This window comes from Melampsora larici-populina (genome assembly GCF_000204055.1).
Source record: "Melampsora larici-populina 98AG31 unplaced genomic scaffold MELLAscaffold_92, whole genome shotgun sequence".
In the NCBI taxonomy this organism is placed as follows: Eukaryota; Fungi; Basidiomycota; class Pucciniomycetes; order Pucciniales; family Melampsoraceae; genus Melampsora; species Melampsora laricis-populina.
In genome coordinates, this window is record NW_006768856.1 from 39115 (window position 1) to 61652 (window position 22538).

The following is a 22538-nucleotide window of genomic DNA, read 5'->3' on the forward strand; positions in this document are numbered from 1 at the left end:
CTATATATGTGCTTGTTTTGCATGCGACAAAAGCTAACCAAAAAAACCGGCGAGTTCCTTATACTCACCGCCAAAAACCGGCGAGTTCCTTATACTCACCCCCACTGTGGCTTCTTCAAAACATCAACAATAGCTGTAAGATTACGCATATCTTTGTTTTGATTTTAGACCTCCTTTGTTTTGTAGAAGCTAATCTGCATGTTGACCTTTGTTTGTATTTGTTCCCCTAATTGTCTGATCTCAGAGTATCACATATTTTGTTTCACGTATCTGAAGGAAGATTTATTAGTGTAGAAGCCCTTTGAGGGTGAAGATCCTTTGTGATCAATTTGCTTCCCGCAGGATCATTGATTCAAGTACTCGTATCTCTCTCGTATGTTTCTCCCTACTGATCCTTATTCTTCCACTTGGTGGCTTCTTTTCCCACTTACCATCCCACCCTTGAATATAATTCTTATAAAATTTTCTATCCTCTCATTTTCTGTTCATTCTCAACTTTTTCTCTAGTCTTAAGCGAAGTTCACTCTCAACTTTTTCTCTAGTCTTAAGCGAAGTTCACTCTCAACTTTTTCTCTAGTCTTAAGTGAAGTTCACTCTCAACCTTTTCTCTAGTCTTAAGCAAATCACTTTGTATAAATCAATTTCCAAATGAAGGTTTTCAAGAATCTGCTTGGTTCTCTCCACAAGCGTTATAGGAAGGCACAACAATGGGCGGGTAAGTTGAAAGCTTTGAAATGCGGTGACAAGTCTGTCTATCCACCTGACGTTCTGTACTTTCCAAACGAAGTGATACGAGCTCGCCGAGGTCACAGGAGTCATTCGGATTATGCCTATCAGTCAGACTTAGAGTCAGCCTACGCGTGCGATGTTGAATTCCCGATCCTTCGTTACTGTAGCGAGAGCTATAGCGGATTGACTCCTGAGGCGAATGCCTCAGCAGTCATGACAAATGATGACATACTTCCCTCTGCTACGACCAGTCAACCTGATGAAGATAACATTCTCACAGCTGATGCGATCTCCAATTTGGCTGAAGCCCTACGCACTGATATCACAAGAACAATCAACAATCACACAGATACTCATAGTCCTTCAAACACTGCCGATGCGATCACGCCTGAGGCCATTTCAGTAGTTGGCGATGTGATGAAGCCTGGAAGTGTATCCTTAAAACGCCCACAACACCCCAACGGTAATTTCTTGATTATTGGTCCACCAATCCTGCTACAATATCTTGATTTGTGTATGCTGATAATAGTTGTGTCTTACCTTCAGAACCAGATACGGCCGAGGATGCTAGTCATAAACGACCAAGAATCGACTTCGAGTTATTGGTCTCTATAGGCGCAGGCCAACCGATTCAAGAGGCTAGAAACTTGGGTGACATTTCGCATAATGATATTCATACCGTCATAAACTTCAACAGCAGTTCCCCAGCGCATGCGACTACCACCCATTCTAACTGTGGCAATCACAAGGCTCACTCGATTTTGATATCGATTGATCACAAAACTACTTGCCCTAGTCCGGAGATTATGAGTCTTGATCAAAATTCCTCGTCGACCGCTGCTACTGCAACCACATCTGAGCCTATACCGCATACAAACAAGGCACTCGAATCTGAAAGTTACTCTCTCAAACGCGCACGAGTAGAAGTTCTTGACCAAAAAATCGAAGGTATGTCGTACTTCCACATCTTCCCTCTATCACTCTTTAACTGTATTTCAGATGTCCTTATGCTGATTGAAGTTGGATGCTTGTAGTTACAATTTCACCTGTTCCTAAACGTCAAAAAATTGACTCTGCCAATCCCCCAATCATCGTAGGACCTCCTTGTGCTCCAAGTGTTGGAAAGCACCCCAACGGTTGGTTACACCCGTTTTCATTATCATTCTTTTTTCCCATTATCTGATACTCATTCGGATACCCATATGGTGCTCTGATTTGACTGCGTATAGCTCCAATCACACCAGTCTATAACCATCAACACATCAATTCTGGCGACTCGATGATCGGAACTCCTCGTACTCCCTATGTTTTTGGACCACCCGACGGTCCGTTACACTCCTTCTTATGGTATGGTCTGGATATCAATATACTGATCTGATTTGACTGCGTATAGTGCGGATCACACCAGTCCATAACCATCAAGACATCAATTCTGGCGACTCGATGTTCGGAACTCCTCATACTCCCATTGTTTTTGGACCATCCAACGGTCCGTTACACTCCTTTTCATGGTATGATGTGGATATCAATATTCTGATCTGATTTGACTGTTAACAGGGCCGATCACACCAGTCCATAACCATCAAGACATCAATTCTAGTGACTCAATCTTCAGAACTCCTTGTACTCCCAATTTTTTTGGACAACCCGACGGTCTGTTACAATCCTTCTCACTATATGATCTGAATATCCATGTACTGATCTGATTCAAATGTGTGTAGTACCGATCACACCAGTCCATAACCATCCAACAACTGATTTTTTGGATGATGCAATGATCCTGGATACGCCTTGGACTCCAGTGCATGTTAAACACCCCAAAGGTGCGTGACACGCCTTCTCATTATCATCCTATCCCAATTTGACGCTCAGATGGACGCCAATATAACTGTCTTTTACCACTCCACAGTTGGCTCTACAGCTGTTGATTTCGGATGCAACTGCAAAGACCGAATCGATGAGGTTATGAAGGAGATATTGGAAAACATGGACAGTGTAGTGAAAGGAACTAACCACTTTCAATATTGTCCCCTTGTCAGCACTGATCAAAGGCGTCGCAGTATGTAGTATGTGGATCATGCTCAAAGAGTATGCCTCTTGATTATCTTAAAATTCTTAAATTGTGTGTTTCAATTTTTCTTTGTACAAATTTTCACTTCCAATGTCGAGTTCTTCTCTTTGTTGCTGTTTTTTCTTCTGTATATATTCATGTTATTGTCCATATTTTCTTTTCCGATTTGTTTATACTGCTTACTTGTATGAATCTTTCAGCTTCTTTGATGTTGTTTAACGTTTTCTTTAGGTGTTTTCTCATTTTTCCTGTGAATATTATTGTTATTGTTTATAGTTCATTTTGAGAGCTGCCTACACTCACCTACAACACCTTTGACATCAGCTCAATCAATGTGACTGTAAAAGACATAGGTGTAGCATGGTTCAAATGAACTAATAATATTTTTGGACTTGGCTCGAAGTCAATTTCCTCAACACTTTGGAAATCCTTGAATCACAACAGGAAATTAGGGCTCTCCAATCCAAAAGATTAGGTTGTACAAGCTCATAAAATGATTTTCGAAACAAAAAAAAATCGATACAATGAATCAAAAGAGACTATTCACAAGTAAGATAGAGATAAAGAAGAACGGAAAGAAAAAATATAAAAGCTCATAAACTAGATCTTGAAGGCATAGTGAAAAAAACAAGCTGATTCGATAGTATAAAAAAGAGACTATTCACAGGTAAGATAAACATCGAGAAGAAGAGAGACTATTCACAGGTAAGATAAACATCAAGAAGAAGAGAAAGGTAAAATATCCATATAACCTGAGAACAACAAGTGTGAAAAACCAACAAGATTGATCTCGACTACATCATACAGAAAAACCAGTCATCCAACCACCCACAGTAACGTATACAGCCACTAGCAATAACGATAAGATAACTTCGCACCTACGTATCTTTCGGGAGAAAAAGACAAGTGAAGTTAGCAAAAAGGCGGACTTCATGAGATGTATGTATGGGAGGGGGATCAATAACTCACCACAATTTGTACTTGTATAGAGATTGCATACGATTCATATGCCGTAGAACGCTCCATACCTCTGTGCAACATGCTTTTCAAATTCATTGAGTATTTTTTCTTTCGAAGCTCGTTGGACTATGCGGTGACCTGGTTTGAAGTGTTGAATCAAGTGGCGAAGATCAATCTTTTCGATAGTAGTGAGGTCGTAGTCGGGCGTCATGAAATGAGTAAGGTGATGAGGTAAGTTTAGCACTCTATGCCAATATACTGGATTGGTGTGGAAGGCTGGGATTGGGTCACGTTGATGTATTGGATGGTCGAGTACTGCTGGTATCTCACGAGGTCGTTGAGCGCAAGGTGGGGTAGGTTCGCGTGGAGCCGAAGATGATCTGTGAGAGGATGATCTGATAGATGATTCGGATGAAGCTGACGTAACGGATGAACTTCGAGCTGAACGGGATCTAATGGATGACTGTCGAGGCGATCTACGTCGAGTGCTTGAGCTAATGGATAAATTTCCCTTCACACTTCCACGAACATTAATATGTACAGCCATTGTATATGTAGTATATATGAGCGTGTCTAGGAGTTTAAGTAGTGTAAAAATATGAAAGTGTTGAAAACGTTCTGTATATCAAAGTTTGATCCAGAAGTGACCTATGATTTGAGCTCATTTGAGTGCTCTTGAACGTCAATACTATTTATAGATCAAGGCTCAACACGAGACCATCAATATTACCTTCAGACCTCGGACAACAAAGAAAAAAGACTGTCATCCAAACGTACTTCCTCTTTCTAATCTCTCCCATTAAGCTCAGAAAGGCCTCCCTTCGAATCGGATGCGACTTACTATCAAATGTGGTTTTTGTTCTTCGTTAGACAACAGCAAGTTACTTTAGCAAAGTCTCCTTTCATTATCCAACAAGAGCTAGAAATCGGCATCTCTTTTGGGGTGTGTTCTTTTCTTTAGTTCCAAACAAACTTTTAGAACAATAGTCTGACCATTAATCGTAATTTTAGGATCTTCCGTGGGCTCCGTTATCAATATTGTAGATAAGAAAAACTTAGAAGAAAGTTCTGATGAATGTTCCCATTCGTGAACACATACATACACGACCAAAGTCAAGACAAAGGTAGCAGACCTACATGAGAAGCCAAAGCTATAAGTAGGATCAAGAAAGGGAAGTAAGTCGTGCTTGTTTTTTTTTCGTCAAGGATCCATGTTGATCTCAAGTTGAAAGTGTTTAGATCTTCTCTCATCTCATTTGTTTTCTGCTTTGACAAGGGCAATACATTGACTCTCTCATTTTTAAAGCGGTGAGTGGAATCAAAAAAGGCGAGTAAGTCATTTTTTTTGTTGATGATCCGTGTTGTTGTTCTTGAGTTGAAAGTCTTCCAATCTTCTCTCATCTCATTTGTTTTCTGCTTTGACAAAGGCAATTAATTTACACTTCATTTTGTTTAAGCTGTAAGTCGACTCAAGAAAGGTGAGTAAGTCACTGGTTTTTTTGTCTATCATCCGTGTCAATCTCAAGTTGAAGGTTTTCGTATTTTCTCTCGACTTGTGTGTTTTGTGCTCCTAATTACTGAAAAGTCCACCCGTCCTCATCTTCCAAACCGTTTCCCACCTTGATACGTTTTTCACTAAGTGACACTAACAATTCACGAAAGGATAAGGGCCCGGTATGGAACTCGGTAAGGATGACCCTGTCTAATCATCCACTTTTATGGCCATTTTCAACTGACTGAACTTTTGTGCCTCCATGTTAGACAATCAATTGACTTCACCGCCAGACCGACTGAATCGCCATGAGGACGATGCCAACGTTCTTGATAAACAAGAAGATTTGGGACCTGGTATGGAACTCGGTAAGGATTAACTCTTATGTCCAAGCATTAACTGACAGTCAATTCAACTTACTCGATTTGCACTACTTTGGCCACTTTAGATAATCAAATTACTGCATTAGAAAACCATCCGGCTTCTCACGAGGAAAATACAATGATGTTTGACGAACCAGAGGGTCTCAGTTCTGATATGAAACTCGGTAAGAACCTCTGGCCTAATTTTTGGCTGATGCTTCATTTCAATTTGATCTCACTTGTTTTTTGCACCTCTTTGTCCATTATAGATGAAGCTACTACATCAGCAGAACATCCGACTTCCTATGTGGTAGATACGATCCCAGTCTTGGCGGAATCTGAGGAATCCAATTTGGAACATCTTGGTCAGCTTTTTTTTGATTCAACTGTGGTTCAGGTTGGTTTGTATCACTGAGATAATTCTGATCCTCCTAGGTCCACTCAATATGGAAAAGCCCACCGATGCCACATCTATCACCCATCCTAGTGAGTTTCACACTTTATCTCTTGCAAGGTTTGGTCCTGATATTTGCGTTTCTCCTGAATGTGCTGTGTTAGTGCCACTTGACGCTCCAAGCCTGAACCAACAAATGATTGATTCAACCAGCCAACACCATACAAACGCACTCACTGATTCTACCTCATCAACCATGGATACCGACTCACCTGGCCCCCCAACAAATATAACCCCCTCGAAACGTATTCTCAGTGCTAGCAAAACTAATTCAGAATGTACTACTTTTGCAACAAATTCAAAACGTAGGTTCTATTTCTTATTATCAAGATGGTAATTCCTCGACCTAACTGTTTGCGTTTTGAAGGGAGGATTATAGATTGCTCTAACTGGTGTCGTCGTTATACTAAAAATGAAGGTATGTGATATACTATAAGAAAAGAGATTTCATTGCAATTTCGGAAGCTCACATCTTTTGTACATACAGATCTATCCCACATTAACCAGCACGATCCCATGCAACACCATTGTACCCGCGATTCTGAGTCCACGATCCCTGCGCAATCAACTTCTCATGAGTCCACGATCCCTACGCAATCAACTTCTCATGAGTCCACGATCCCTGCGCAATCAACTTCTCATGAGTCCACGATCCCTGCGCAATCAACTTCTCAGAATCCATACAATCAAAGCTACACTCCTCAAGGCGGCGACTCTAATCCCCGCATGGGATTTCACCAATTCAACCCTACTCTGACTAATACCCCGGCATATTCTGGTCCACAAGCATTTGGCTGGCATCCACAGCAGCTTCCAGTTTATCCTATCTCGATGGGCCTCGGAGCAACTTATCCAAATATGCCTGTTATTCAGACCACTCCCATTTCACACCCACAAGGCTCCGGGACACCCTTCATTTTATTTCCGCCATCATCTAATTTCAATCCATACACTCAGAACATGCCGCCTCATCTTGCCTCCGAAGTTGCAACCAGTCACCCACCTTTCAACTTACCAAGACCAACTGAGAACATAAGCAACCCTTCAGAAATCAACATGAGCAACCCGTCACATACCTCAACAACATCTGCAACTCTTGACCTTGGAGATTCAACACGTCACACAACTGCCAATTCAGGTGACCCTTCACGCACCTCAATTCAACGCCAGTCAAGCACCTCAACCCGTCAGCAGTCATCATCAGCTTCAGGACGCTCTCTAGAGGTACCTCAATCCACATCACAGCGCTCACACTCTCCAGCTCATAGCTTGACTGATGATCGACCATCACAACTATTCAGAGAATCATCACACTCACGAAGCTCATCATCTCACTCATCACAACGTACAACAACCTCTGCACGTCGCGATCGGTCTACACGAGCCTCTGGAGAAGCCTCAACATCACGACGAAGCCCTTCACCTTCACCAGAACGATCTGATGTGTCATCTAGTGAAGAATCTGATGAATCTAACAGCGGCTCCGAAAGCGACCTCGATGTGCATCAAAGACAACACTATCAGCGTCAAGCAGCCCATTCTCGTTCTAAGATTACCAAATCACGACGCGATGGTGTTCGGTTTGAGAAGCTCACTGAAGATCAAGGGCCTTCCAAAAATGAGCAGCTATCAATTTGTATTCAGGATTACTGTAAACTTCTTCTAGGTGTCACACGTAAAGTTCGGGGTCAAAGGAGAACATCAACACTTCCCAGCCCACCATCTGAAACGGAAATTAGCAAATGGGAGAAACGCAAGAAGGATCGGAAGACAAGCATTGCAGAACGTATCAAGAAAGAACGAGAAAGGTTTTTAAAGTACAACCCGGCCCCTAAACGCGCGGAGCTGAAATTGATTGAAGAAGAAGCGACCAAAAAAGCTGTTCAAAAACTCAAACCGGCAATCTTTACTTCGCGTGTTTCCTCTCGAAACTCTACCAAATTCTCAACCACCGTAGCATCAACTTGTGAGGCAGCGCTTGCCCTGGCTGGATTCTCTAGATGCACATTCGATTGGCTTAACCCTCTCCAATCTAAATGGAACGAAGCGATGTCCACTATAATCCTACAAGAGTGGGAAAAGTGCTACTATAGGGGTGATGCATCGAGGTACTCTATCAACGCTGATCACGCCACATCCTTGAACAAATTCAAGATTTTTGAGCGATGGTACAGCACGCAGCGTTCAAAGTTCTCACGCCAATTTCGCGAGACATCAAATAAGGAGAACGATCCGGGTTACAACTCCATGAACGATGTTGATGATGATAAAGAGGCAAGGGATAAGATTAGCCGGGCTAACTCAAGGAAGCGTGTAAGTCTGATGGTCTCCGTATCTCCGCCATCATATTATTGTGTATCTGATTCTTGTTTCTTTACGTTATCCTAGGTATCTACACTTCGAGCTGAAACCTTCAAGAAGTATTTTCCAGACGAACGCCAACTACATCTCATCATTTTGGATTCCAGGGTTCACTCTGAGGATGAACTCGATAAAGACAACCACCAATTTCGACGGAAGCTGCCTTGGAGGAAGGAGGATTTTGACACTTTACTCAATTTGCTTGGTGAGCTATGCATTCACTTGAGAATGGATCCTCGGGGTGAAAGTATTGCGACCAAAGCTTTACGCCGAGGAGATCATGTCGAGATGAGTGAAGAGGACAAAAGTAGATCGTTCCCTCCAAAGAAGTTACCGAGATCTTTGGTGAGGGACGATTATGTAACGAAGTACCTCACAATGGCTCGACAGTCGGAACTTGCGTTATCACCAGATGAGTTTGATCTTAAGGACATGATTGCCAAGTTGAGACGGCAGATGTCATGATATTTGGAAAAACCAAGTAGGGAGGGGATTCATTTGTCTTTTTTTTCAAATCTAATCACTCTATACACAATCATTATTTTTTCATTTGTAGTCGTGGTTTTCTCAACTTCTAGTTGTCGTTTTCTTAGAATTTTTGACTCCAATCGATACAATCGATCTAAATTTGTCTCTTAACAATTCTCATTTTCTCTTTGTTTCTGATTCCAAAAATTCTCTCAAGTCTGGTTAGTTATCGTCCCAGACTAGGAGGACGTATTCATCTTTATGTGAGTTGAAAGGAAAAGAAACGGTAATGAGAACAAAGGTAATTAACCGGGTTGGACTCGAGTAGGTTAGTAGGGAGCTGAGGGGTTGAGCCGAGCTCTGAACAGAGCTTGAGTCGAGCTCTGAACAGAGCTTGAGTCGAGCTCTGAACAGAGCTTGAGTCGAGCTCTGAACAGAGCTCGGGGAGGTGGTTTGAATCTCTAAACCTGCTCAAGTTGAGAAAGGCCACTCAACAAATTGCTTAGCACTGAGTATAAGTTTTGGATGAATCTCGACACCAAACATGCATCACTCCCTCGCTAACGCGTCGGGAGTGTGAAATTTGGACCCTGTGATAGTTCCAGAGTTGCTCATTTGTCATCAAGGCTGTAGCATTCTGGTTGATGTTGAAGCAGAGGGCCAGAAAAAGCCCCGCCCCCACACTATCTAGCTTGCCCACAGTATGGAAAACCCTGATGGGGTCTACCAACTTGGTAGAGGGGGAAACCGCATGATTAAGAACTTCCCTACAGAATTGTTTGAGGAGATGATCAAGGAGGCTCCGACTCCAAATTCCTTTGGCAGTTGTAGAAGCAAAGATGTTCTTAAATTCCTTTATTTGCGGAATAACAGACTGACATTCATGTCTACTTCACTCTCTCTCTAATAACATTGTTAATCCAATTCTTCTGGGGTGGATGTAGCTCCTTTGTTGATAGCAGGTTCTTCACAGCCAGCTCACAAACCTTTATTGAAGAGGTTGAAACACTCCTTGAAGGAGAAGAAGCCCAGTGATACAATGCCTCTCATAGACCGTCTACTCTATGCAATTGACCACAAAAACCTCAATGCAATAAAAGTATTGCAATCAGAACTGAGAGAGAGGCAGAGGCAAAGAAAGTGAAAAAGGAGGTGAAAGTGGAGAAGGAACTTTTGGAGGCAAAGAAGAATGTTAGGGGAAAAAAGAGGAAGGACGAGAAGCAGGCAAAGAAGTCATCTAAAGAGAAGAAAAAGTTGAGTAAAAAGAAACTGAAGAAGAGGAAAAGAAAAGACTCATCTTCCAGCTCAGACTCGACCTCCTCAACCTCAACCTCAGATAGCTCAAATGGATCCTCTTCTACTTCCCCGTCCTCAGATCCATCTGATGATGAATCGAAACCCTTGGTCTCTACAACCACTCCAAACTCCTTTGATTCTTCTGATTCATCCGCAGCCTCCTCCAATTCTTCTGAGTCAGAGGAAGAGAAAGGCGGGAAAAAGAAACACATTGAGTTTGGCTTTGACCTTCCGGATCTCCCAGAGAACTAGGACAAGGCCTTCAAGAACTTCAAGAAGTATTTCCCCTTGTTAGTATTTCACAGGTCCTACATAGGAGCCTTCCACTCTGCGGTGGATGACAGTTCCAAAAATGGAAGAAGGGAATTAACACTTTGATCTCAGAATGGGATCAAGAAAGACAGATGATGTATGGAGAATTTGTGATGGCAAGCAATTTAGAAACAAGATATGCAGCCCAATATATGGACACAAAGCCTATGTCACATTCATGAGTCAACACAACGCCATTTTGAACACTCTGATGGTGAAGTATAAGTGCTGGATGATCAGCTTAAGATATCATCTAGAAGTTAGAGTGGTAAACTTTAGGAAACACTCTAGAGTCATATACAACACAAAGAAGAACAGAAAACCGGGGAAGAAGGTAGAGACCATTGTCCTACAAAGGGGGATTCAGAGACTGGCAGTTAGACAGGCTTGGTGGGATTGCAAGACTGCTTGAGACTTGCCGTTTGAGGGCAATCCCTATGCCCCTGGCCAGGAGAAGTTTGGATACGACTTCTTCATGGGCCAGCCCTCAACCACTCCAACCCCAACTGCAAGTACGTCCTGAGCTCAGAGTGGCAGCCAATCAAAGGAGAAGGAGATGAGAATTAAGGAAAGGGTATAATGAAGAAAAGAGGAGGGTATGGGGGCTATCAGCAAAATGGGTACTATCAAAGTCATAAAGGCTATGTTACTCAAAACGCAAACCAGACCGGTCAGGATTGGGTGGCGCAAGGACAACACCACACAAGTAAGCTGAGTGGATCCCAAAAGACTGGGAAAAGTCAAAAAGTGGGAGAGAGTGGACCTTGGTAAGCTCACATTTTTGAAAGGTGTTTACCAAAGGCTGTTCACAGACTGATTTTCGCTACTCACAATCATGATACCCTTGTTGTGCCCACTCTCCTATTTATCTTGACTTGGTCGGAAACAATGATGTACTTGACTTCCATCCAATTTCCCTCATCTTTCCATCAATACCTGAACCGCTCCGCTCGGGATTGTGGTTGTGGTGCGGTTGCGCAGCAACCGCACCGCCAAAGCTATGGGCACTTTTGTCGAGCGGTACTTTTGCACCACCATCACAGTGACCCATGCCAAGAGCTTGTTGCGCCGCAGCGCAATTGAGTCAAATAGCGGCCGGATATGGGTTAATAGTGGTATGTATCGTACATATTGGTACGTAGGTATGTACAATACATATGAATTGTCCTGTAACAGACGTATCACACTAGGATATGTGGGTTACTTCCTTTCTCGCTCCTTTCGAACTTTCGTTGGAGTACTTTCAATACAAACCAACCTTCTTCGAATGTCAGACCACACAAGAAACCAGTTTCTTTTGCACCATCACCTCGAATACTCAACAAACACTTGCGGTGAATGGGCGATGATTATGACAGACCAAATTCAAAACCAAATCACGATGGAATCAACATTGGAACTCGGCTGGAGCCTATCACCGATACGGACAACGGTCTTACAGAGTGCATCACTGTATACGAACCCTCAGCAGCTAGAGAATAAATACCCTGCCAAAGAGGTGAGTATCTGTTCTTTCTCCTCATCCACATCGTCTTCGCTTGTGGTATCTAGCTATAACTGATTTTTATATCGTTTTCTTATCCTTTTCAAACTGTTTTCATTAGTTTAATTACTATTGTATCAAACCAACAACCCAATCATCTAAAATGTCTCAAGAGCTGTTATCCACCACTGGTTCTCAAATTAAACTGAGTTCACCTACCCCTACCTCTTCTCATAATCTTCGCCGTCGTCAAAATCTGGCTGTCCCATCCCCTGGCTTTGTTTTTCAATCACCTGATTCTCGCCGCGCTTTAGTTCATCCTACCAATCACACTCAACAGGCTCCTGGATCGAATTCCGACCAATCTATGTCAGCCTTAGTATTGGAGTCGGAGGAGTCTGAATCTGATCAATCTGATCATTCTGACCAGTCAGATGATTCAGTAATTGTTCAAGCGCAATCAAAGAGGGCATCAAACTCTAAGAAGAAGTGTGTAGTCGTCAAAAAGGGTCAATCGAGCTCTCTTGGTAAGCGCGGTGCGACCAAGGGTAGAGTTCCAGCTATGTTCAAGTCGAAAGGAAAGACTCGACCTAAGGTTACAACGCCATCTAAGAAGCGCAAGCGCCTTGCTGTGGAGGTGAGACTTTTCACTACTAATACTATAACGTTTTCTCATTTCTTTTTCCAATTTGTTTTTAGGATGTCAAAGTTCCTGACTGCATAGACTTAATCCAAAGTTCTGATGTCGAGATCATCTCCAAAACCGGAGCACGTCGAGCACAGTGTGCTCGAGTGGGCCAACTCCTTGAATATTATCATCCCCCGATCCATGTCAAGAAGGAGGTAGGTGTTATCATCTAGTTCTTTTCTTTTTGTTTCATCTCCTCACTTTTCTTATTTTCTTTTTTTCTTTTTGGTTCAACATTGCAGACTGGCACAGACCCCCGTGGTTTCAGATGCAAGTGGTGCGATGGAATGTTTGTACGTGGTAAGAACAGTAACTTCAACCTCTATGGCCACCGCGATGGCGCAAAGGATCGACCTGCTTGTCCAAAACACCACCTGGCCATCGAGGCAGGAGTAGTTCTACCTCGCACCTGGGAGCAACAGAAGGCCAGTCTGGCTCCTACTGTAACTGGTACACTAGGTACTCTGGACTCGTTTCTTTCTCGACCCACTTTTAGTCTAGATCTCCTCAACCATGTAATGGTGATTTGGATACTACGACACGCACTGCCTTTTGCTCGATTTCAAGATCAAATACTCCGTGGTGCATTTAAGCTGGCCAATCGGCAAGCTACCTTGCGAACTCCGAAGTGGGCAGCATCTATGTCTAAAGAGTTGTATACGGATCTTAGTGCGTCGGTGATTAAAGAAATCAAGGTATGTTGTTTCTTACTATCTTTCAATCTCTCCTTCTTGTTTTATGTCTGATAAACATCGCTGATTGTATTTGATGAACAGGACAATGGTGCTCGCTTTTGTTTGATCCATGACGTTTGGACTACAAAAGGGAGCAAGTACGCTTTTATCGGCGTCTCAGCTAACTTTGTTGACAGACAGTGGACTTATCACTCGGCTCATCTCACGCTCAAACTTGTCACATGGAACCATTATGGTGTCCTTCTTGCTCAACCGGTTGCACACTACCTTATCAAGCACGGGCTCCACAAACAGATGAGTAATTTTTTATTTATGTTTATTCCATTAGTGTTTATGTACTGAGATTACAATTTCTAATCTTACTTATTAGCTCAAACCACCGATTCTGGTTCAAACAACAACACAATGGCAATCGAACTTTCATCTGTCTTATCTAATGCCGATGACCCAGTCATGTGGGATGCTGAAGCTAATCATATACGTTGTTATGCCCATAAGTTAGGGCTTGTTGTTAAGGAGGGTCTCAAATCGCTTGGCATCAAGACTTCAAAATCGAAGCCATCAATCCCCAACGGCCCAATGCCAATTCCAATTATCTGTGTTGAATCAGCTAACGGCGATGAGTACCCTTATAGCTCAGAATCAGATGAGGACGACTATGATCTTGACCCTCAAGCTTATCAACAACGAGTTAATTCCAATGAAGAGGAAGAAGTCGAATCGGAGGGTGATGTCTTTGGAAACACCCACATCTTGTGCTCTGTGATACTTGGTTATCAAAAGGTACGTATTCACTTCTGTTCTTATATCGCTTCCTTCCTTATTTTGTAGAACCAACTCATCCGACTCATCTTTCACTTAGGCCAAAAAATTCAATAGCCTGTTATGTCGAAGTGGGGCACGTAGAGGTGAATTCAAAGGAAAATCGACTCAGCTTGGCTATCATGGTCCCCAGCCTATTCCTGGCTGGGGATTACGGTGGAACATCAACTTAGATGTATCGAATCGACTGTGCTCAGCTCATGATGTAAGTCCCATTGGCTAAAATGACCTCGTACTCCTCTGGTCAAGAGCTAATGTGTTTCGACCTCCTTACACTGTGAATATAATGTATTTTTCCGAGGTGAAAAATGATTACATTTATTTCACAAAATGATTAAAAATGCATTAATTCTGCATTTTTCTGCATTATTAATCATTTTGTGCATTTATGTCAATCATTTTTCACCTTGGAAAAATACATTATTACATTATTTTCGCAGTGTTAGGTGGCTGATGCAATCATGACCGCTGATATCAGGGTATCTCTATTTCACCTGAAGAATGGGACGCCCTTGAGATCTTGAACCAGGTTCTAGAAGTAAGTTGATTGGTCTTGTTTTTATTTTTATTTGATCAGCTGACTTTGATCCGATTTCATCCTAGATCTTTCGGGTATCTACCAAACGAATGGAAGGTGATTTCGCCTCAGGTAGTATATTACTAGCAGAATATCATCGTATCATATCTTCACTTGAAGAACTTGAATCTTCGACCGAATTTGCCTCAATCAGCAACATGATCAATATGATGCTACCCAAACTCCGCAAATATCAAGACGAAGCATTAGGGTGTGAGAGTATTGTGGTAGCTACCATTCTCAATCCTCAACTCCGTCTTAAGGTTTTTGAACTTCATTACCCCAACCATTTTGAAGAGGCCAAATCGATCATCAAGACTCACTTCAATACTGTGTTGCATTCTTGGCCCACGACCCCACCTTCTTCACCTTCTGTTCATTCTTCCCAACCTACGGAGGCGATTTCATATGGTTACGATCTCTTTGTTGCTACTCAGTCCTCTGCAGACGGTTCCAAGGCACGAGAGGGTGAGTTGCAAAGGTTTTTGGATGGTCATGACGCAGTTGCAGCTGGTCAAACTCCTCTGGCTTGGTGGAAGGTGAGATTCGAGTTTTTTGTTCTTTCTCTCATCTATTCTAGGTCTTCTGAATCTGATACTTTTTCTTGCTAAATTTGCCCAGGCTCATGCTTCTAAATACCAAGTCCTAGCCTCCCTTGCTTGCGATTACCTTTCTGTTTCAGCCTCATCTTGCGCAGTGGAACAAACTTTTTCCTCAGCAGCTGAAATAGCCACACCATCCCGGGGAGCATTGACACCATCTTCGATCACAAGACTTGTGGGTCTTCGTGAATGGCTCAAAGCCGAACGCACGCACAGACCATGGTAAATTTGGTGAAGCACTTGCTTATGTCCATGCCTTTAGCAAGGAGTCTTCAAAAGGAAAAGGCAAGGATTTGACAAAGGAAAATTGACTTATCTCTTGACTACCTTCATCCTTTCATTACATTTGTTTTTCTTCTTTCTTATTTTAACTCGGCTCTTTTCTTTCATAACACTTGTTTTACACACGTTTTAAAACTAAACTATTCTTTCTCACTTTTGTGTCTTGTCTTGTCTTTTATTTCTCAACACTCGTTTTACCTCGTTTTACACACTTTCTACAACTGTTTTTTCTCACTTTCTTTGTGTCTTGTCTTTTATTTCTCAACACTCGTTTATCACAAGTTTTATTTTTTTTCTAGTCACTCGTTTGTGAGAATTTTGCACAAATTTGCCACCACCTCTGTGAGACCGCTCTGACCACTAGGATGAGCCCATGTTCTATATAGTCTTGCGTTGCGTTGTGAAATCCCGCAACGCAAGTGAAATACCATATCGGTGTTTTATAGATTGCGTAGCGAATGTGATTAAGATATTGTGGTAAATCACAACGCTACAAGATCTGCTGGTTATATCGGTGCGTAGCTGAGCGGGTCAGATATTGTTTCCATGTAGATGTATTAATCTTCTTTTTACCATGTGCTGTCAACAACTACTCCTCTGATTGCCATGTGATGTAGACAATTGAATGGTATGGGGTTGCTTTCTTTTCCTTACTTCACTTGTTGTAGACTGTCTATCTCCTTGCCCGCAACTGGATCAAAACACTTGTTTTATAATTGGTCTCTGAGATGGATGTGGTTGGAATTGAAATATTATGGATGACTTTACCTTGTCTCTGTTCTTATGTCTTGCCTCTGTATGAATAGAGTTTAGCCCCACAGAGGATACAGGTCCGGAAATTTTGACCGTGAAATATCTGAATGAAGTCCCTGCAGAAAGGAGATTGAGCAAAGAACTTGAACTAGTGATGAGAGAGGTGAACTCACAGACTAGTTCAGAGTCAGATGGATCGGACTTGGGGGCAGAAAACCCAGAAGGTGGACACCAGGAAGATCCTACCCTTAAAAGACAGGGAGACATTTAAAGTAGAAGGGGTAGGTTCATGGCTAGCCCCAGTTAGAACAGAAATGGTAATAGAGGTATGGAGAGCTCTGATGGAAGAGACAGGCTCCACATATCCTGGACGTCTTCATTGATAGATTCTGCCTGGGGATCCCTCAGCATTCCTTAGGGGATCTACAATGGTTCACACCAGAGACCCGCTCTTCAGCTCAAGACTTTGAAAAAGAAAATTTCCACAGAATATGGTTTCTTTAGTTTGAATCCCATGGGTAGCTCAATAAATGGGGACGGGACCCTTTGCTTAATTAATGATCTGTTGTATCCAAAGAAAGACTCATCAATACCATCCGTCAACTCATTTGTAGACAAAAGAAATTATGAAACTAGATGGGGTGACTTTAAAGTAGTTGCACGTTTCCTAGCTATGAGCCCTGGTGAATGGGAATTGGCCTTGGTAGATTGGGCCAAGGTGTATAGGCAACTAGGGGTACACCCGTCCCAGAGGGGGTTTCTGATAGTTGTGGACTTCAAGGGAAGGTTGTGGGTCAACCTGGCAGTATGCTTTGGAGGTTTAGCCAGCTGTGGGGTATGTGGTGCACCCGCGGAAACATGGAAATGGATTGTAAAGAAGAAACTCAGCTTCCATGTAGTTTTTTGTTGGGTCAACAAGAACTTGATATTGTGATGCCCAGGGCACAATTCATCCTTGATTTATATAGAAAAGATAAGTCAGTTGATGGGGGTGAAGACCAACCTAAAAAAGAACAGAGAATTCTGAGATGAGCAATGGTTTTTAGACTTTGTCTGGAATGGGGCAAAACACCCTGTTTGGCTGCCAAAAGATAAACTAAATCAATGGAAAACTCAAGTGAAAGAGTTTCTGGAGAAAGGCACGAGCTGTAAGCTGTCTCAAATTGACACATTTGTGGGGAGGTTGGCTCACACAATTTACATTGTCCTGCATATGGTGCCTTATCTAAGTTCCTTGTACCACTGGAAGAAAGGGCAGATGAATGAGAACGCCTTGCGCAAAACCCCTGAAGACATGGTAGAGCACCTCATACAGCAGGATACATGTTTATCTTCATTTGATACGTGCCCAATTGCTCCTAACCCGGTACCAGAGGAGGTAAGATGGGTCTGTGATGCAGTGTTGTCTTATGGGTGAGTACACCTTACGTTCAGGGAGAACCCACCAATTACTGACACTTGAAAACTTCCTATATCTGATTCTCACTACAAGAAAGATAATATTTTCTGGGCAGAAAATTAAATTATTGATACACAAAAATATTGAGAGGCCAGGAGGAGAGCAAAAACTGAATAAAAATATGCATCTTGTTCCCTGCGTTGAGAACTTCACTCTGCATATTTTTCCGTATTTTTACAGTCCATATTGATAAGTGTACTAACAATAAACCTTCACAATCATCCAATTACAACCTGTAACAAGCACTGAAATTTGGCTCATTAGTGTTTAGAGAAACTTTTGATTTCTGAAAATACTCATAACTTTGTCAAATCTGCCTCAAAACGCTCGATTTTGGGTGCATTGGTAAGCTGGAATTGTCCTCCAAATAGTTCATAATAGGACCACACAGAATGCTGGTCTGCTAAAAAAGATATCATCTTTTTTATACATTTGTACATACAGATCCATAGAATGATTGTCATACTAGCTACATAGTTCTCGATCTTATGATAGTTCGAGAGGAAGAGTTCAGCTTTCCAATGCACTTAAAATCGAGTGTTTTGAGGCAGATTTGACAAAGTTATAGGTGTTTTCAGAAATCAAAAGTTTCTCTAAACACTAATGAGTCAAATTTCAGTGCTTGTTACAGGTTGTAATTGGATCATTATGAAGGTTTATTGTTAGTACACTTATCAATACGGACTGTAAAAATATGGAAAAATATGGAGAATGAAGCTCTCACCGCAGGGAACAAGATGCATATTTTTATTTATTTTTTGCCCTTCTCCTGGCCTCTCAATATTTTTGTGTATCAATAATTTAATGTTCTGCCCAGAAAATATTATATTTCGTGTAGTGTCTGTTTAGGATTGGGGTGTTGATAGGCCATCACTGGGCTTGTTTCAAATTTGTACCAGACTGGGAGACAAAAGGAAGGGATTCAAGTAAATGCCAAATCGCTTGGGCAGAGACTGTAGCAAGTCTGTTGGACCTTCTGGTCCTTGAGAAACCTACCCCAGTGAGTGGTAGAAGGTTGCTGGTGCACACGGATAATACAACCACTCAGCATGCAATACGTAAACAAAAATCGAAGTACAGAGACATAAATGATGAGTGGAAGGTGATACAATGACTCCTAACTCACCTAAGTTGTAATATCAAACCAAAACAAGTTTCATCACAGGATAATAAGGCTGATGACTTGTCAAGAGGGAAGATAAAAGACCTTCTCTGGTATAACAAGGTTCTAGTCACCATCCCAGAAGATCTGTGGCCTCTACTATCTCAAATTACCCCTCCACCTGAAGAGATCAGAGATAGTGAAGTCCAACCATTGTTGATCAAAGCATAACAATAAGCAAGACCCAATGACATTCAGCTTAAAGAAGATAACAAAACCTTTTGGAGAATTTAAAGAAGACACTCTGTGAATAGATAGATCAGATATTGATGATATCCAAAAACATTTCTTATGTGGTTCTTGGAAAGATGGCACTCTATGCCACTATAACTCCGGAGTGGTGAAGCTACTGAGGTTTGCGGAGGTTAAGAAGATAGATTGGAGGCTCTTGTTACCAATAGATGAAGATGTTCTGCTTAAGTTTGTTGTGTGGGGTTTGAAGAAAATGAAAACCTAGCAAAAAACACTGTGAACATCATTCAAATTCCCCATCTTGAAAGAGGAAAATGATTAATAGTACAGTTTGTCATCAAAGGATCCAATACTGCACACCTGAGCCATAACACCCACACTACATATGTGGATCAAGCTAAGTAAATAGTTGTCTATCATGTACATACAGGTCCGCTCAGGTTTTTGCACATCAGAATAAATGATTCACATATTATACCACATGTAACTTTTTTGACTTTGAAAAAAATGTCCCAAAAATTCACTACATATAATTCTGTAGCTGCTCAGGCAATACTGTTGAAGCTACTTCTTAGTAACAGAAAGGGTGTTGCATGCAGTTGAGTTGATGAGATTACACCAAAATGTTGAGTCATTGTATGTAGTCAATCTTTTGAATGCTTTTGTCAATCTGAAAAAAGTTACAGCATGTATTACATATGCATAACTTATGCTGACGAGCAGATACCTTAGCAGAACTGTATGTACATTATAACCAACTATTCACTTAGCCTGCTACACATGTGTCGTGTGGGTGTTATCACAGGGGCAAAAATAGATGCTCACATAGGTGTGAGCGTTGAAATTTTTGTGTTTGTTTCAATGTTTGTTCAATTTTACTTCCCTTTTCTTTCCCTTTTCTTTCCTATTTCTTTCTGCTCATCAGCTGATTATGTGATCAACCAGAACTGAGCAGAAAAACTAAGCCTTGCTCAGGCTTTATTCCTTAGCAAAGAAGTCTGAGGAAGGGCTGATCCATCTGCTTGGTATTAGAATGTCAGAAAAGAAAATGTGCACTGCGGGACTCAAACCCACGACCTGATCCCTATATCTAGGAGAGTGCTCTAACCACTGAGCTAAGTGTGCATGTCCAAGTGAATGTGGTGTGGAGAAACATGCCTAACACTGAGATGGCAACCCGGAATGGCGAGTGGCACTGACAACCTTAGCCGTAGGAAGTGTACATATAGGACAGAAAATATCACATATCCAACACCTGGTTTATCTCAGCTGCTCATCTGATCCTGAGCCTCATTCCCTGGTTCAGTCGGCTCCAAGGAACACCACTTATGATTAGCTTAGGGGCTGAGATGACCTGAGTATCCTCTTAGCTAATTCTCCGCAGCATCCCTTGGATAGATCACATAGGGCCAGCCTTGCCTCAGGCTTCATGGCTCCGGAATGAAGGCTGATGCTCATCTGCTCAGTTGACCAATGCTGCTCAGCTATTCCTCAGTGGCATTCCTGAGATCAGAAGGATTCAAAGGATATCACTGCTCATTGGCTGAGGGGCTACTAAGAATGTCTTGAAGTCTTCGATGAGGGATCTATAAGTAAGCACTTCTGCTCTATCAGAACAACTCAGCTCGAATCTTTATCTAGACAACTTCTCTGACCTATAAGTAAGCACTTCTGCTCTATCAGAACAACTCAGCTCGAATCTTTATCTAGACAACTTCTCTGACCTATAATAAGGCACAAGGTTATAATTTATTGATTAGTTTGTAAGTTATCGACTTTAGATAACTGATCTTTGATCAGATGAAAGAAAACAATGAATTCTCTTTCCCAAAGATATAAATTTTATTCACCTATAAGTAAGCACTTCTGCTCTATCAGAACAACTCAGCTCGAATCTTTATCTAGACAACTTCTCTGACCTATATCGTAAACAACACAATTAGAAAGACAATTGATTTTATAATGAAACTAGGGAATACTAAGTACCTATAATAAGGCACGAGGTTATAATTTATTGATTAGTTTGTAAGTTATCGACTTTAGATAACTGATCTTTGATCAGATGAAAGAAAACAATGAACTAGATAAGAGCCATAAAGAAACAAATTAGAAATAAGGAAATATCAATACTACTATCTCATTTGATTCAAAACAAAAGTTAAAAATGACTTACTTCTCTTTCCCAAAGATGGGAAAAGAGAAGTAGATTGAATTGATCTAAGAGTATTATAGGTAATCGATGATTTCAATACATTGGGGTAACTGGTGATGTAATAATTGATGTAAGTCTCCTCTCGTGTAGTTTTAATCTTCTGTTAATCCTTTTTCTCTTGCTACTCGTTTTCATAAATGTAATCTTCATTCTAATGTCGATTGCACACTTCAACAGCTGCTCATCTAATCCCCAGGGGCATTCCTGGGATCAGGGATGTCACTGAGTATTGGCTGAGGGGCTGCTCAGCTGCTCAGCTACTCCTCAGGGGGATTCCTGGGATCAGAAAGATCCAAACAATGTCACTGAGTATTGGCTGAGCCTGCAACGCTGCCACAGTTACTATACTGGTATAGTATTGGCAATACCCAGTAAAGTATTGAATCCACAATACTGATCTTGCAACACTTCAGTAAAGTATCACCAATCTGATACTGATACCCAATACGGTATCAAAAACCACGATACTATTGGCGGCCATCTCAAGTAAAGTATCTTGAAGTGATACTGTTACTATACTCAATACTGTATTGGTATCTGCGCCGCAATACCAATACTGTACTCGGTATCTAAGCCTAAATGGGCAGAATCATTGACCAATACTTCTCCAGCAACTACTGGGTATAGTATTGGTTTTCTGATACTTTACTTGATACAGTATCAAAATTGACAATACCATCCCAAGGACCTGCAAGCACAGGGGCAAAAATTGATGCTCACAACTATGTGAGCGTTGAAATTTTCCTGTTTTGTTCCCATTCGTTTCCCATTTGTTTCCAATTTGTTTCCAATTTGTTTCCCATTTGTTTCCCATTTGTTTCCCATTTGTTTCCCTTTTCTTTCTGTTTGTCAGCTGATTACGTGATCATCAGGAACTGAGCAGACAAACTAAGCCTTCCTCAGCATTTATTCCTGAGCAAAGAAGTCTGAGGAAGGGCTGATCCATCTGCTCAGCTGATCCTGAGCGGCATTCCCTGGTTCAGTAAGTTTCAAGGGATGCCACCAATGTATAGCTTAGGGGCTGAGCTGAACTGAGTATTCCCTTAGCTAAGTCTCTGAAGTATCCCCCAGATGGATCACAGAGCGCCAAGCTTGCCTCAAGCTTC

General features: G+C 41.7%; 2 protein-coding genes across 2 annotated transcripts; both read left to right on the top strand.

The window, feature by feature from the left end:
* Positions 1-707: 707 nt before the first annotated feature.
* On the top strand, positions 708-3138 carry MELLADRAFT_113696 (uncharacterized protein; the record flags this gene model as incomplete). Its single annotated transcript, XM_007418443.1, has 8 exons — positions 708-715; positions 1259-1677; positions 1764-1865; positions 1959-2054; positions 2123-2218; positions 2287-2382; positions 2451-2552; positions 3077-3138. 8 exons carry the CDS (start codon positions 708-710, stop codon positions 3136-3138), a joined length of 981 nt encoding a protein of 326 aa, XP_007418505.1.
* A 701-nt stretch (positions 3139-3839) lies between these two features.
* MELLADRAFT_113697 (uncharacterized protein) lies at positions 3840-8894 on the top strand (the record flags this gene model as incomplete). The annotated part of the gene is made up of 11 exons (XM_007418444.1): positions 3840-3991; positions 5188-5219; positions 5522-5620; positions 5701-5799; positions 5884-5979; positions 6050-6100; positions 6173-6373; positions 6448-6486; positions 6556-8021; positions 8280-8381; positions 8457-8894. The coding sequence occupies 11 exons, from the start codon at positions 3840-3842 to the stop codon at positions 8892-8894; spliced, it is 2775 nt and encodes a 924-aa protein (XP_007418506.1).
* Between the last annotated feature and the right edge of the window lie 13644 nt (positions 8895-22538).